The 14,707-nt window shown below is 46.0% G+C and overlaps 1 protein-coding gene across 3 annotated transcripts in view; it reads left to right on the top strand.

Moving 5' to 3' along the window:
- MBTPS1 (membrane bound transcription factor peptidase, site 1) overlaps positions 1–14,514 on the top strand; it is a 33,927-nt gene extending 19,413 nt beyond the window's left edge. For all 3 annotated transcript variants that reach the window (XM_064160445.1, XM_064160444.1, XM_064160447.1), the window contains exons 15-23: positions 834–949; positions 2,405–2,561; positions 3,596–3,720; positions 5,155–5,232; positions 8,076–8,216; positions 10,719–10,850; positions 11,356–11,482; positions 12,148–12,278; positions 13,681–14,514. In XM_064160445.1, coding sequence (XP_064016515.1) covers positions 834–949; positions 2,405–2,561; positions 3,596–3,720; positions 5,155–5,232; positions 8,076–8,216; positions 10,719–10,850; positions 11,356–11,482; positions 12,148–12,278; positions 13,681–13,877 — 1,204 coding nt within the window. In that variant the 3' untranslated portion in view covers positions 13,878–14,514. The remainder of the gene's footprint in view (positions 1–833; positions 950–2,404; positions 2,562–3,595; positions 3,721–5,154; positions 5,233–8,075; positions 8,217–10,718; positions 10,851–11,355; positions 11,483–12,147; positions 12,279–13,680) is intronic.
- The last annotated feature ends 193 nt before the right edge of the window (positions 14,515–14,707 follow it).

Here is a 14,707-nt window from a genome sequence, read left to right as displayed (position 1 = left end):
GTGGCATTATCTGTTCTGAGAAATCCATAAGGGCACTTGGACTCTGCATGCTTTCAATGCAGGAGTTGTTATTTTGAACAAAGTGGAGAGCTTTTAAAATGCACATTTAAGGCCCAGAGATTTTTTTGTTTGTTTGTTTCACTTTTGAAGTGCAGCATTTTTCTTTTCTGCCTTTATTTCTCCGAGGAAGTTCAAGGAGGGAGGAGTTCACTTTATTAGCTACTTCAGCATTTGCTTGTCAAAAAAACATGAACAATTTGAATGAATTGTAAAGAAGAAACTACTTATCAGTGGAGGGAAGCTCTTTGAAGCAGGGCAAGGGTCTCTTGTCTTTCATAGATGAGGAGGGAAAGCACCTATAGAAATAATTGTGAGGATTAATTGGGTCGGTGATCAAAACACAGTTTGGAAAGCTGCTTGGAATGTGCAGGTAGGCCAGATGGACTGAAACTCTCTGCTGAATTTCAGCACTCATTCACAGGTGGTATTGGCTTTTGTGAGGAGGAATTTTGCAACAGTGTTTGTGAGGAGGAATAATGCAGCAGTGTTTCTCTGCTTGTGATGCAGATGGAGAATTGTGCTTTGTAAGGAACATGCTCAGTCTCCAGCTTTGACTGTATAACTAACTCATCTCTGTAGCACTCAGAATTAGAGTGATCAGGGAAGAATTTTGCCAAGAGGAGAAAGTTCTTGGAAAAATGCAAATTATCATTTGAAAAGAAAAGAAAAAAGCACTTTCTAGAAAGGAAACCAAGAAATAATCTATAATTAGAGGATTGAAATCAGATTTCTGCATGCCAGATGTGACTTCATCACTTCTCTGTTCTCCTAAGGAATGGTGACCATATCCACACAAACTTCAGGGACATGTACCAGCACCTGAGGAGCATGGGGTACTTCGTTGAGGTTCTTGGTTCCCCATTTACATGTTTTGATGCAAGTCAGTATGGTAAGCATGAGTTAATTGCCTTGTTCTTTATACTTTTAACTTCTTCTTGAAATGCCCTGGGTTTTGGGAGACCAAAACCATTGTGGGGACAGTAAGAAAAACTCTGATAGTAGTAGGAAAAAAATAGACAACAAATGGGTGTATTTTAGATGTTGGTATTTAGTTGAGTAAGTGTCACTGCAGAAGCTTGCTAGTAGTAGCCTAGTAGAATTAGTGCAGTTTTCTGACCTTATGAAAAGAATGAGAGGGAAAGTTTGCCCCTGAGTGAGTGGAAAAAATCACAGACAGAGCTGTACTTGGCAGAAGATTTTGGCACAGTCAGAATGAATCACGGCTTGAACAGAAGACTAAAATCAAAAGGATTCATTCAGGTTTATTTTTTCCTCAGCAGTGGCATTTTAAAATGTTGATCTCTGTGGATAAGGAAGAGAGTGGGGAAGGTATTTCATCCAACTGTGTGATAGCAAAGCAGTATGGGACTTGTTTCTTCTGTGCTCATCAGGAAGGAGAATTGATAGATTGGCCAGGCAGGGGACAAGCCAAGCAGTCCATGCTCTTATATACCACTCTGTTTAACCATGACAGGCTCCAACAAGACCCTCTTCTCTTTTGGGTTGTGTTGTTCTTCAGTGGACTTTAAAGCAAGGGTGCTTTCTCCTGACAGTTTCCTAGTTGTGGAAATGTTGCCAGTGTCTCACCATTGTTCTTTTGAGTTCAGTGGATGTGCAACTGGGTTTAGAAATGGTAGCCCTTAAAAATGTAGCAAGATAGTTTCTCTTCTGGGACCTCTAGTTTGGTAGTAGTCGATAGAGTGGGGCACAACTTCTCTCTGCTGTGACTCACCATTACATTGTACCTCCTTTGAGTAGTTTGTTGAGCTTCCAGAATTTCCCCAATGGGAGGGAGTGAGGGGCAAAAAATGCAGTCATCTGTGGTCTATCTACCACTTCTCCCTATCTGCCACCTCCCTCCCTCCAAGTCCCTGCAGAGTTGGTAAGGCTGCACTGTCCCCATCGTCCATCTCATTAACGTGTTGCCAATCCAGGCCAGGGTGCACTTGGCCATCTTGGCCACCTGAGCACACTTCTGGCTCATCTTCAGCTGACTGTCAGCCAGCACTCTAAGGTCTTTTATTGCTGGCTAACTCTCCAGCCACTCTGCCCCAGGCCTGGAGCATTGCGTGGATTCCTGCAGGATCAGAAGGCTTTCAGACACAAACTGCCTGGCTTGTAGAATGGGCCTGGTGGGAAGGGATCAACTAAACTGATTGTTGGATATATTTCTAAATGCAGTCATGTTAAATTTCCCATCCTTAAATATGACTTCTTGAGGTGAGCTGCCAGAGCAGGGCAGATGGACCAGATGTTGTGCAAAACAGGCACTTGTGCTGACTGGCTTATGGGTTGAGTGAATAATGGCAGCCTGGTGAGCTCTTGGCTTTGCATTGACACACAGGGACTTTACTGATGGTGGACAGTGAGGAAGAGTATTTTCCTGAAGAGATCACCAAGCTGAGGAGGGATGTAGACAATGGCCTTTCACTGATAGTGTTCAGTGACTGGTACAACACGTCCGTGATGAGGAAGGTCAAGTTCTACGACGAGAACACCAGGTACTGTTTGGTGGCAGTTTACTGGGAAATGAAATTCTGTGGAGTTGATATTCTGTGCACACATGGTTCTAAAAATCTCCACTGTCATATGCTGCATTGCTGCTACTTGTAAGAAGCAGGACCAGGGAAATGAGTGTCCTCTTGGACTGGGCAGTGGTGAGGCTGCAGCTCGAATACTGGGTACAGTTTTAGGACCCTCACTACAAGAGGGATGTTGAGGTGCTGGAATGCATCCACAGAAGGGCAGCAAAGCTGGTGAAGGGTCTGGAGAACAGATCTAGCTCATGTTTTCCAGTCTAAGGAACCCCAGTTCCCTCAGCTGCTCCTCACCAGCCCTGTTCTGTAGACTCTTCACCAGCTCTGATGCTCTTCTCTGGACACGTTCCAGCACCTCCATGTCTTTCTTGGCGTGAAGGGTCCAAAGCTGAACCCAGTATTTGAGCTGCAGCCTCACCAGTGCCCAGCACAGGGGCACTATCCCTGCCCTACTCCTGTTGGCCACACTGTTGCCGATCCAGGCCAGGATGCCCTTGGCTGTCTTGGCCACCTGAGCACACTTCTGGCTTATCAGCTGGCTGTCAGCCAGCACTCTAAGGTCTTTTATTGCTGGCTAACTCTCTAGCCTCTCTGCCCCAAGCCTGGAGCATTGCATGGGGTTGTTGTGACCCAAGTGCAGGACCCAGCACTTGGCTTTGTTAAGCCTCATAGAACGGACCTCACCCCATGAATCCAGCCTGGCTGGGTCCCTCTGCAGAGCCTTTCTACCTTCAAGCAGATCAACACTTTCACTCAGTTTAGTGTCATCTGCAAACAACAAAGGAGAACTTGTGTTAGTATTACTTGACTTCTCCTCAAAAGCACTGGTGTCACAGAGAGAGTGCTCACATGCCCCTGCAGCTCAAGAATGTTTGGAGATACAGTTCTATTATTTAATTGACTGAAAGTGGCTCTATGTGGGAGGAGACCTGACTTGTCACTGTCCAAACTGTCTGCTCTGTATGCCAGTAACCTGTGTTACACTGACATTTTTACAGGCAGTGGTGGATGCCTGACACTGGAGGTGCCAACATACCAGCCCTCAATGACCTGCTTTCTGTCTGGAACATGGCCTTCAGCGATGGGCTGTACGAAGGGGACTTTACCATGGCCAGTCATGAAAGTGAGTACTGGAGCCCATTGCCTAGGCAGGCTGCAGTGTGCTGTGGAGTGTGAGAGTAGGCTTGAGCAAGAGTCAAGGGTAACTGGATTCGGTGAGAAGGGTCTTGTAAGCATGCCAAAAGGGTTGACTCCATCCTAGACTCTGTGAAAAATGGTCAGAGAAGGTAATGAATGCTGTCAGCTGAGGCCTGTGTTCCAGGTGCTGATGCTCCAAGGAGTGTTGTTGGGGTCTGCCTGTACTTGTCTGGACTTAGTTGCTAAGATGAAGCCTTAGGGTTTCAGTTTGCAATTATGTGGAAATTCAAATTTTGGAGGAAGGAAAGGCTTAGGATTTTTTCCCTTGGGACACACCAATTTAGACAGGCATCACAACACTGCAAATTCCTTCACTTGTCACCTTTTACATTGTTCCCCTTGAAAGGTCTGTGTTTGGTTTCAAGCTCAAACTTTGTAACTGAACCACAGCCCTGTGACTTTTACCTTTTACTGACTTTCTAGGTCCAGACAGTCTTTATGTGACCAAGTCACTGTTTTTCCCATGCTTCCTTTCCAAATCTCATGTCTTCTGTCTGGTTCATTTGAAAAATGTATGTGGAAGGAGAAGTCATTGGTTGAAGGAGACAGGTTCTTTGTAGTAGCAGTAATGACTGTTGGGGGTGAAATACTCTGGTTCTCATAGCATTTGATTAAGCTTTTCAGTCTGGGAAAAGATAAAAGGGTTTGAAAGCAACCTGTAAGGGTGGACTTTTCCCCCTCTACTCTGCCCTGGTGAGGCCACATCTGGAATAGTGTGTGCAGTTCTGGGCCACTTAGTTCAAGGAGGACCTCAGGGAACTGCTTGAAAGAGTCCAGCACAGAGCCACAAAGATGCTGAAGGCAGTGGAACATCTACCTGCTGAGGGAGATGGGGCTTGAAGCTTGGAGCAGGTGAGCCTGAGGGCTGCCCTCGTTCCTGGTGATGTGCAGGGCAGTGTCAGGAGGATGAAGCCAGGCTCTGCTCAGGAATGTCCAATGATAGGACAAGGGGTGAGGAGTGCAAGCTGTGGAAGAGGTTCCATGTGAACAGAAGGATAAACTTTTTCACTGTGAGTGTGACAAAACATTGGAGCAGGCTGCCCAGAGAGGTTGTGAAGTCTCCTTCTCTGGAAACATTCAAAACCTGCCTGGATGTGTTTCTGTGTGACCTACCCTGGGTGATCCTGCTCAGTCCCTGGGGGGTTGGACTGGATGATCTTTCAAGGTCCCTTCTAACCCCTACCATTCTGTGATTCAGTGACTTGCAAAAGCTGTGCTTAGAAATGCCTCCCCAGTGGGTAGACCATGGCCAAAACAGGCAAATTGAGAGCAGTGTTCTTGGAAATGTTTTCTCCTTCAGCAGTGGGAAGGGAGCTGGTGCCATTTTTAGTCTGAAATGCAGTTTTGTGCTGTCTTTCAGTGAATTATGCCTCGGGCTGCAGTATTGCCAAGTTCCCAGAAGATGGCATCGTCATCGCACAGACTTTCAAGGATCAAGGTGGGTAGGCACTGGTCTTTTCCCCCTGCTTTAAGTAGGACTTGCGGGTCGGAGCACGAGCAAAGTTGCAAAGTCTGAGAGTGTGAAAACACTAGATTTAAAAGCACACTGACAAGGTAGGTGGTTTTGTATTTTGCCTAGAGCTCCCAAGGTCCCTAGACTCTCTAAAATCCCTTCCTGTGATGATTCTGTGTGGTTGGATGCCTCACAGGCAGTTGCAGCACCGCTCTGTGTGCAGTTGTTGTATACTGCACCAATATCCAGGTGTATGTATGCAGTCTGTGGTTGTGAACATACCTGCGTGGACATTTGTCCTGCATCTGTGCAGAGGAGGGGAATGTGGCATAAGTGCATTATTTGTTCATCTTTCTCATACCTCCAGTGCTGGAGGTGTTCAAGGCCAGGTTGGATGGAGGCCTAGTAGGAAGTATCTCTGCCCATGGCAAGGGAGTTGGCACTAGATGATCTTTAAGATCCCTTCCAACCCCAACCAGCCTTTGGTTCTAAGGATTGTATGAAATTTCAAGTGTTACTGATTGAGAATTGTAGAATCATAGAATGGTTTAGGTTGGAAGGAACCTCAAAGCTCATCCAGCCTTAGGTAGGGACACCTGCCCCTAGAACAGGTTGCTCAAGGCCTCATGCAACCTGGCCTTGAACACCTTCAGGGAGAGAGCATCCACAGCCTCCCTGGGCAAGCTGTCATTGTCAGATTTGGTGGCAGTGTGGTAGCTGTGGTGCTCTAAGGATATAGGTAAGGCAAAGGTTAGTAGATATAATGTCACCTGCTCCACTCTTGTGAGGGAGCAGTTTAGGCACAGAGAAAGCCTGTGCTCTCAGACTGGAGTGATCTGTTCTCTGTGCTTGTTCTCTTTGGTTCTGTCATACCTTTTCATTTGTGAGGTGGCATTTCAGAACTGTAACAGCAGCAGTCCATTTTAAAAAACCAAAGTGGTGGAGTTTATGAGCCTTTAGGAAGTGCTTTGTAGCACAAATATTCACAGGTTTCAGGTCAGGTTTGAATCTATGGGCACAGAGGGTCTGAATGTGTGAGCAGGAGCATGAATAGCTTCTGATGGAACTCAGCAGCTGCCAGAGAAGATCAGCAAGGTCACTGTATTTTTGATTAATGATCTGTAGTAGATGTGATTACCTAGTGGAGAAGTTGTCTGGAAGAGTAAGGAGCTCATCTGTGTGAGCCTCTTGGAGGAAAAATGTTATCCCTGGAATGCTGTGTGCTGCTGGCTTGCATATTTCCTGTTGTCAAAGAGAGAGACACCATGTCAGTTTGGCAGCAGCCTGCTAGACCTGATTTTTCTGTTCACTTCCCACTGCAGTTCTTGAAGTAGAAGAGCTCCAAGGGAGTGTCTCAAGTAAAGGAGACCAAACACTTAGCATTTGACATTTGTCTTACTTTGTTTTTTGAAAAGGATTTTAAAGGCAGAAAGCCTCTACCCTAAAAACAGCTTTCTCCACTTGATTTTAGTTCCCTTATGAGTGGGGCTGTTTCCCTCCTGCTGTTTATTGCAGCTTTCAGTTCACAGGAGAGAAAATGGATGGATTTGTGAGATACAAAGGGCAGGTTTATAGCCAGATGTCCTGTGGTTTTTGCTGCATGTCCCCATTCTGGAAAGGTTCCTGTCCTTTTATCATCTCTTCTGTTCATTGATTACCTCAGGTATAAATGTAAACCTGTCACAAACCTGACTTTTAGATTGCCAGAAAGCAATCTGTGAACGAGGGCAGGTCTGGGTGTACTGAAAACTGACTCTTGCTGCCAGTTCAAAGAGCAGCTGGGATGAGGAGGCAGTAAAACTTGTCAAAGGTTAAGGTAAGGGTAGGTATGTGAGAAAACTCAGGTGAGGGTTGTGGGATTTTGCTTAGGTATGCTTACTGGAAATTCTTTTCTTTGTGCCTGAATTGAAAGCTGACCAAAGCACAAGGAAGCTAGCAACTGTGAAGTTGCAGAGAGATGCAAGCCCAGCAGTCTTTAAAATGGGCTTCCTCTGAAGAGCTGCTTTAAATAAGTTAAATCAAACCTTTTCCATGCAGCTGCTGCTCCCTATTCTCCCTTGTTCTTTCCATGGTCAGTGCTCTTGTAGGAATAGGTAGGCATGGCAGCAAAGCAACTTGGGGAAGAGCAGCATGCATTGTGATAACTGATTTTTGAGTTACTGTGTCCTGAAGAGTTCTGCAGGACTAAAAGAAGGGTTTGTTGTGGTAGGATGAGAAGGAAATGGCCTTAAGCTTGAGAAGGAGAGATCTGGGCTAGATATTGGGAAGAGATTCTTTACAGTGAAGGTAGTGAGGCACTGGAACAGGTTGTCCAGGGAGGTTGTGGATATCTCTGGTGGTTAGGCCCTAAACTGGGACAATGTCCCCTGCCTGGAGGTGTTCAAGGCCAGTTTGGATGGGGCCTTGAGCAACCAGGGCTAGTGGAAGGTGTCCCTGCCCATGGCAGGGGATTGCAACTGGATGATCTCTAAGAACCCATCTCAACCCAACCCATTCCATGACTCTAAAGCTGTTTTTTAAGGCAGAATGTTTTGGATTTAAAACTTCTTGGTGAAAACACAAAGATCTTTCGTTGGAGACTGTTAAAGAAAGTCTAAATTGTGATGTCTCTTTCTGCTTCTCCCACTGAAGAGATAAAAACATTGATGTCAGCAGGAAATGTCACAATCAAGGTCTGGGAGCAGTTTTGCTTTTATCATAACCTCATGGGGTGTGTGTGCCATGGAGAGTGACACAGCTGCCTTTGCCAGTTTGCAGTGTGGGCTGTGCTGACTTCCAGCTAGCCTGATGCTTTGCGAGCCCTGACGTTTATTTGTCTTTTGCTTTAGGTCTTGAAGTTTTAAAGCAGGAGACTGCTGTAACTGAAAATGTCCCTATTTTGGGGCTGTACCAAGTTCCTTCTGAAGGCAGTGGTAGGATTGTTTTGTATGGTGACTCCAACTGCCTGGATGACAGCCATCGACAGAAAGGTGTGTAAGCTTTGGCATGCAGGGACAGCCATTACATGAAGCTGGCAGCTGTCCTGAGAGCTTTGCACTGCTCCCATCAGAGGAGCTCTTCTCCAGAGACTCTTTACTATTCTTGACTGACAATTAATCTCAATTCCACAGAGCTCTGCTGAAAATGCTGTAGGGCACAGCTCAGCAGAAGAGTGACAGATGAGAGCATTTCCCTTCCCATAGGCCCTTTGCCTGGTTTGCTGTTCCATGAGCTTTAGGGACTGTTTTAGGCTAGGTTTTGTTGTGGGAGGGATTTGGTTGGTAGGGTTTTCTTTCTTCACACAGAATCACAGAAATATTCAGGTTGGCAGAGCCCCTCAGGATCACCAAGTTCAACCTGCAACCCTACTCTACAAGATTCACTTTAAACCATATCCCTAAGCACCACATCCATACGACCCTTTAACACACCCAGGGTTGGTGACTCCACTGCCTCCCTGGGCAGCTCATTTCAGTGCCTGACCACTCTCTCCACGAAAAACGTTTGCCTAAAGTCCAATCTAAATCCAAATCTTTGGGGTGCTTTTCTTTCCAGAAAGCACTAACAGTTAGGCATGCTGGGTCTGAAGAAGCCACTGGGGGTTCCCTTTACCTTTCCTCAGTTGCATTTTCAGAGTGTTTATGTGGTACAGTGCATTGCTCCCTTTGCAATGTTTGCCATGTTCCCAGTGAGGATTTAGGGTAACAGTCAACGTTGTTGTGCTTTACTATTCTCAGGCTACTCTATTTTGACAGAAACCAGCTGGTGTGAATATATCAGAGAGCAGGAAATTCTGTTTGGGGGTTCCAGAGTGTTTGTTTGCAACTCCAAGTAGCAAGTTGTGCGAGTTAGCCATGAGTTGTGTGTGCGTGGGGTTTCTGTGACTCCTAGAGAAGCATTTTCTCTGCCCACACACTGTGGTTGGTCCTTATAAAACCTTTTCTAGCACTTTGATCTGACTTCTAAAATCATTCAGAGATGGATTTGGTTTCTCAGGACTTGGAAAGCACAAGCTGGTAGATCTGTGGCTCAAGAAGCCAAAGATAATCCAATATGCAGGGTCCTTTTGTTTTGCATTTCCAATGAATGTGGTGTTCAGCCTGAGTATTCCTTTTGTAATGAAAATCCATTCCTAGTTTTTTACACTTTTCTCATTGACATTTTCAAACACTGAGTTATGTAATCCTTCCTTTGCCTAATTTATTGAATTTTAAAGGAATTCCCTGCCTAAGGGAGCTCTCCAGCTCATTTCTTTTTTTCCCAACCATTTTGTTATTCTTTGAAAGTTCTCCAGTTTCTCCTTCTCAACCTTTGGGTAGCTTCCAGCACATCCTTGTCATACCTTCTTGCTTTAGGTTATTGCAAGTATGTAACACAAGATGTTCAGCTTTAAATTAAGTGATAGAAAATGGTATTTTATGACCTCCCTAATGCTGTTAAATTCAGTGTGACCTGTGAAGCACATAAAAGTGGAAGGCTCCAAAGAAATCCTTTCAACCTAGCTTTTAAGTTGTGAACCAAGAGCTGTGTCTCTCCTGCAGAGACATCGGTGGCTTTAACTGAGGTAAATTCCTAACATTTGTGAATACAAATCCTTAAAATCTGATTGACCTCTTTAAAAATCAAAAGTGAGGGTTTAAGGGACACCAGGATTATGGAGATTAATTCCCATTCCCAGCCAACTGTTCCTAGGGGGGAGAGGTTCTGAGGAAAATAGTTTGCTGTATGGTGGAAAGAGCTGGTGAGGCATTGTTCTGCTCCTGCAGATGGATGTTTGAGAGAATTGGGAGGTTCACTAGCTGGGCTGCTTTTTAGTTAGTCTCTGGAATAAAGTAGTAGTAAGTCAGGAGAGAATCAAAACAAGGGTTCACATGTTGTGTATTGTGGCATTGGTTCCCAGCCTGGTCTGCACCACAGCTGCTGTAGGTTCTACTCTTGCTTTAGCTGGGATGCAGCCAGAACCTCTCTTCCCTGATTGATTGTTTCATTTTTGCAAGCTTGGCAGCAGGTGAATCACAAAGTGCCACTGAGAGCACTACCTTACTCTTTTCTTTTCTTTGCATGGTGTTTATTTTGTCCTTTACAAAATCCAAACCAGTTGGTTCTCTATTTTCTTCTCAAAAAATGTTACCAGCAGCTGTGAGCTTCCTGTGTTTCCTCACAGTTTATGCAGAGACTTGAGTAGCCTTGAACTTGGAATTCAATATTTGAAACCTCTTACTTTATACCCTGCTCCCCAAAAAAAGCCCTGACAAGATCTATTAAGATCAAACAGATTCTTTTGGTTTGTGTGTTGAGGGAGGGGTTTGTGGAGTGTGTGCTGAAAGTTCTTTCTGAAACTGGGCCTCAAACTTCCAGAGGAGGAAAAACAGAGCCAGAAAGTCTGATTTACTTGCAAATATCTTAGCAGCCTTCTTAAGAGAAAGATAAGTCAGTTTATGTGTGGCATAATGCGTGTCTTGTTTTCTGGCTTGGGGCTGTGAAATCCACAGATTGCTTCTGGCTGCTGGATTCCCTCCTGCAGTACACTTCCTACGGGGTGACACCACCGAGCCTCAGCCACTCTGAGAACAGGCAGCGACCACCGTCAGGAGCAGGCTCCACTCTCCCTGAGAGAATGGAAGGTGAGAACCTTAAGTACCAAGTGAAGCCTGCAGGTGAGGGGGTGTCAGGGTGAAATTCAGGGGGACTCAGCAGACCCTTTACACTAAATGCCAGTAAGGTTCCTTTGGGGTGTGTTTGCAGCGTTCTCTTTTCCTAGAAGAGAACACTTACTGTAGGGATTTGTCTTGATGCAGCAGTAATGTAATGAAAGGTTTTGTTCATGGAGTAGAGCTTTTCAGATGCCTGGTTCTGCTTGGGAGCATTCTGGTTACTGCCTACAGGGTGTTTGTAAAGCATTGAGCCCTGTTCCACGTGCTGCCAGCAAAACTGGGGTTACCTGCTGAGCTGCACAGCCTTGCTGTGTTGTAAGGTACCCTTTGGTTAATTCCAACTGAGATCTAGCTACAAGTCATCACTACTGTGAAGAGCTCCTGGCTTCACAGCAGCTCTGTTCAGCCAGTTGTGAATGGTGGTAACTCATCCTAACAGTCTTGGTGATCCAGTCTGTCCCTGCTTGAGTTGCAGGTAACCACTTGCATCGATACTCAAAGGTGCTGGAGGCTCATTTGGGAGACCCTAAACCCCGGTCCCTTCCTGCTTGTCCTCACCTGTCCTGGGCCAAACCACAGCCTTTGAATGAAACTGCACCCAGGTTAGTGCACACAGCAAGTCTCACTTTTCAGTTCAACCAGAAAATCATGTGTTCATCTGCTTTTGAAAGGGACAGCTGGAATTCCTCTCCTAGAGAAACAGCAGATTGCAAAGAGGAAATACTGATTAATGCCTCTTCAGTGAGTAATTCTGACTCACCTTGGAGCTGCACTGTGAAATTGGGGGGGGTGTAAAAATAGCTTCACAAGCCAGCAGACTGTTCTGATTGAGTGATCCAAGGAAAAGTGAACAGTCTTGCCTCGATCCACCAGCACTACATGCCGTTGAGATAGCCTTCTGGAGCAGCTCCTTGGACATCTCTCCTCACACTCTGCCTTCTTCCTATCATTTGTCAGTCACTTGAAGGAAGATGTGTCAGCACACACCTGTCTGCTGGGCTATCATCTGTCTGATGGTGGCTTTTAGTAGTCTGTTTGCAATGAACAGAGCTGTTAGTAAATAGTTGCCAATCTGTGTGTGTCTCTGATGTCTGAATGTAACTTTGGAGGCCTGCAAAGCGCAGAACCTAAAGAATGCACCAAATTCTCTTTTGGGTCCAAACTAGTGAGTTATTGGTAGGCTCCAGCAATCACCTCCTCTCTGTTTCTACAAAATTCCTTGCCTTACTGAAGTGAGCAGCCAACTCTGCCTTTGTATTTCTCCTAGCAACCTTTGGAAACATCAGAAGTTGCTGTCCATTGACCTCGATAAAGTGGCTCTGCCCAGCTTTCGACAGAACCGACCCCAAGTGAGACCATTGTCCCCTGGAGAAAGTGGAGCATGGGACATTCCTGGAGGTAAACACTGCAAAGTTTCACAGTTGCTGCTTTGCTTTGGAAACAAACACACACACACCCTGCTCCCAGAAGAGAGGCCACATGTTTATATTCAGCTGTGAAAAACATGCAAATAGTAGTAAAGTAGACTGCTTTGTATAGGGTGGACTCGGATGAAGCCCAAGAAAAGCATTTTTTGCATCTAAATAGTTTGTTCAGAATTCAGCCTGTGTGACATGCTGGGAGGAGGCTTTTCCTAGGTGAGGTTTGTTTTGGTGCTGTTCAGATCAAGAGGTGTCAGCAGCAGTCCCTGTCCTTGGCACTGTGGCTGGACACCTCCTGCTAATTAAAATTCCTTGCCTGAGAGCACAGAAGTGGAAGGGTTGGTTGAGTGATGCCTTGGGCAGGGTGCTAACACTGACAAATGATGCAGAGCACTGGCACCAGTGTTCAGTCTCGTGCTGAGCTGCTCTCCTCTACAAGCTTGGCACTGCTTGCCCAGGGAAAACAATTTGAGAGCCTCATGCTTACACTTTTCCCAGCCTGAGCTGATAGAGAACAAGATGCCTGTAAACACAGAGTTTGGTTCTCTGTTTCTGCCCTCCTCACTGTGTGTGTGCAGTCTCTGGAGCAAGCACAAAGTCACTTTCTTACTGGCACCAGGACTTGGTGTGATTTATAGAGTTTAGTGGTAAATTATAGTTGAGTGTTTCGTCTTTGCTCTGATTGCTGTTGCAAGGAGAATCACAGAATGGTTTGCATTGGAAGGGACCTTTAAGATCATCTAGTTCCAAGCTGCCCATGGGCAGCTAGACCAAGTTGCTCAAGGCCTCGTCTAGCCTGATCTTAAACACTTCCAGGGATGAGGAGTCCACAACTTCTCTGTGTCTCCCCACCCTCATATTGAAGAGCTTCTTCCTAATGCCCAATCTAAATCTACCCTGCTCCAGCTTAAAACTATTGACCCTCATCCTAGCACCACAAGCCCTTCTCATGAGTCCCTTCCTAGCTCTCCTGTAGCCCCCTTCAGGTACTGGAAGGGTGCTACAGGGTCTCCCTGGAACCTTGTCTTCTCCAGACCCAACTCCTTCAGCCTGTCCTCCTAGAAGAAGTACTGCAGCCCTCTAGTCATCTTTGTGACCCTCCCCTGGGCCCTCTCCCACAGATCCACGGAATGTGGCTTCTACTTATACTCAAATGGATCAAGGAGGAAATGTTGGTGCTTTCTGGTGGTGTTAGCATGCTGGTTTATTTTTGCTGAGCACTTTGCAGATGGTGATCTTCCTGTCTGAAATGCAGGCTGATGAGCAGGAGTTTGGTCTGTGGAGAAGGGCTGGATCGTTCTGGTAGATGAGGTTAATGCTGCAGGGACACCACAGCTCATGTGCTCGCTGGTCACGTCTGACCCTCTTTGCCTTTCCAGGGATAATGCCCGGCCGCTACAACCAGGATGTAGGACAGACCATTCCTGTCTTTGCTTTTCTTGGTGCCATGGTGGTTCTGGCCTTCTTCGTGGTACAGATCAACAAAGCCAAGAGCAGGCCCAAGAGACGGAAACCTCGAGTGAAGCGGCCGCAGCTTATGCAGCAGGTTCACCCACCAAAGACGCCTTCTGTGTGACAGCTCTCACTTGCCAAAGATGACCTCCTCCTGCTGGTTGCTCTCCTGGGTGATGGACCACTCCCAGTGAAGGTAGGACTCGTTCACACCTGACATCATCTCATAGCCCTTGCTTTCTGCAGAGGAAAAAGAAGGGACTGCAGTCGATGGTCTGTCCATAAACCTGCAGCTTTAAGCAGCCGAAGCCACCAAAGACCTGACTCCCGTTCCAGTGTCACTACATGTCCCAGGAGGGGAAAATGGACCTATTTGGGGGGTTCCTTCATTTTTTTTCTAAGCTGACCAAACTAAAATTTATTTGTTTAGAAGCTATTTTCTATATTTATTGCTGGGGGGGGGGGGGTGGGGGTGGTGAAAAGTCACTTTAAGGACCTGTGCTAAGGCAAACCAAGTGCATTTTTTTGGATGGAATGCAATTTTCTAGGGGCTGGGGGGGAAGGTTACACCGAGGAGTGTCACACGCACCGTTAAAGGAGGGGAAGAGGTGAGAGACACCAGTACCAGTGGGTGAGACTTACTCCTGCAGTTTATTTTTCTAAAGCCAACTACCATGATGTTTTTTTGTAATTTTGGGTCATGATTTCACCGTTGTTGGTGAAGCAGATTTTCAATAAATACGTTATCTATATGAAGCTGAGCCCACGTGCCCTTCAGATGGCTTTTCTTCCAGCTGCTGGCCACGGAAAGCAAGTTGGTGAGAAAATATCCTTGTCTTCCCTGTGATGGTTTGGGTGTTATCTGCTCCCCCGCACTTAAAATCATCCAGACTAGACTCAGCAGCTGGAAATTAAAGAGTGAAGCTGTATTTACACAATGTACAAGCAGATAGT

This window comes from Pogoniulus pusillus, chromosome 20, assembly GCF_015220805.1.
Source record: "Pogoniulus pusillus isolate bPogPus1 chromosome 20, bPogPus1.pri, whole genome shotgun sequence".
In the NCBI taxonomy this organism is placed as follows: Eukaryota; Metazoa; Chordata; class Aves; order Piciformes; family Lybiidae; genus Pogoniulus; species Pogoniulus pusillus.
This window is presented reverse-complemented; position numbering and strand designations above follow the sequence as displayed.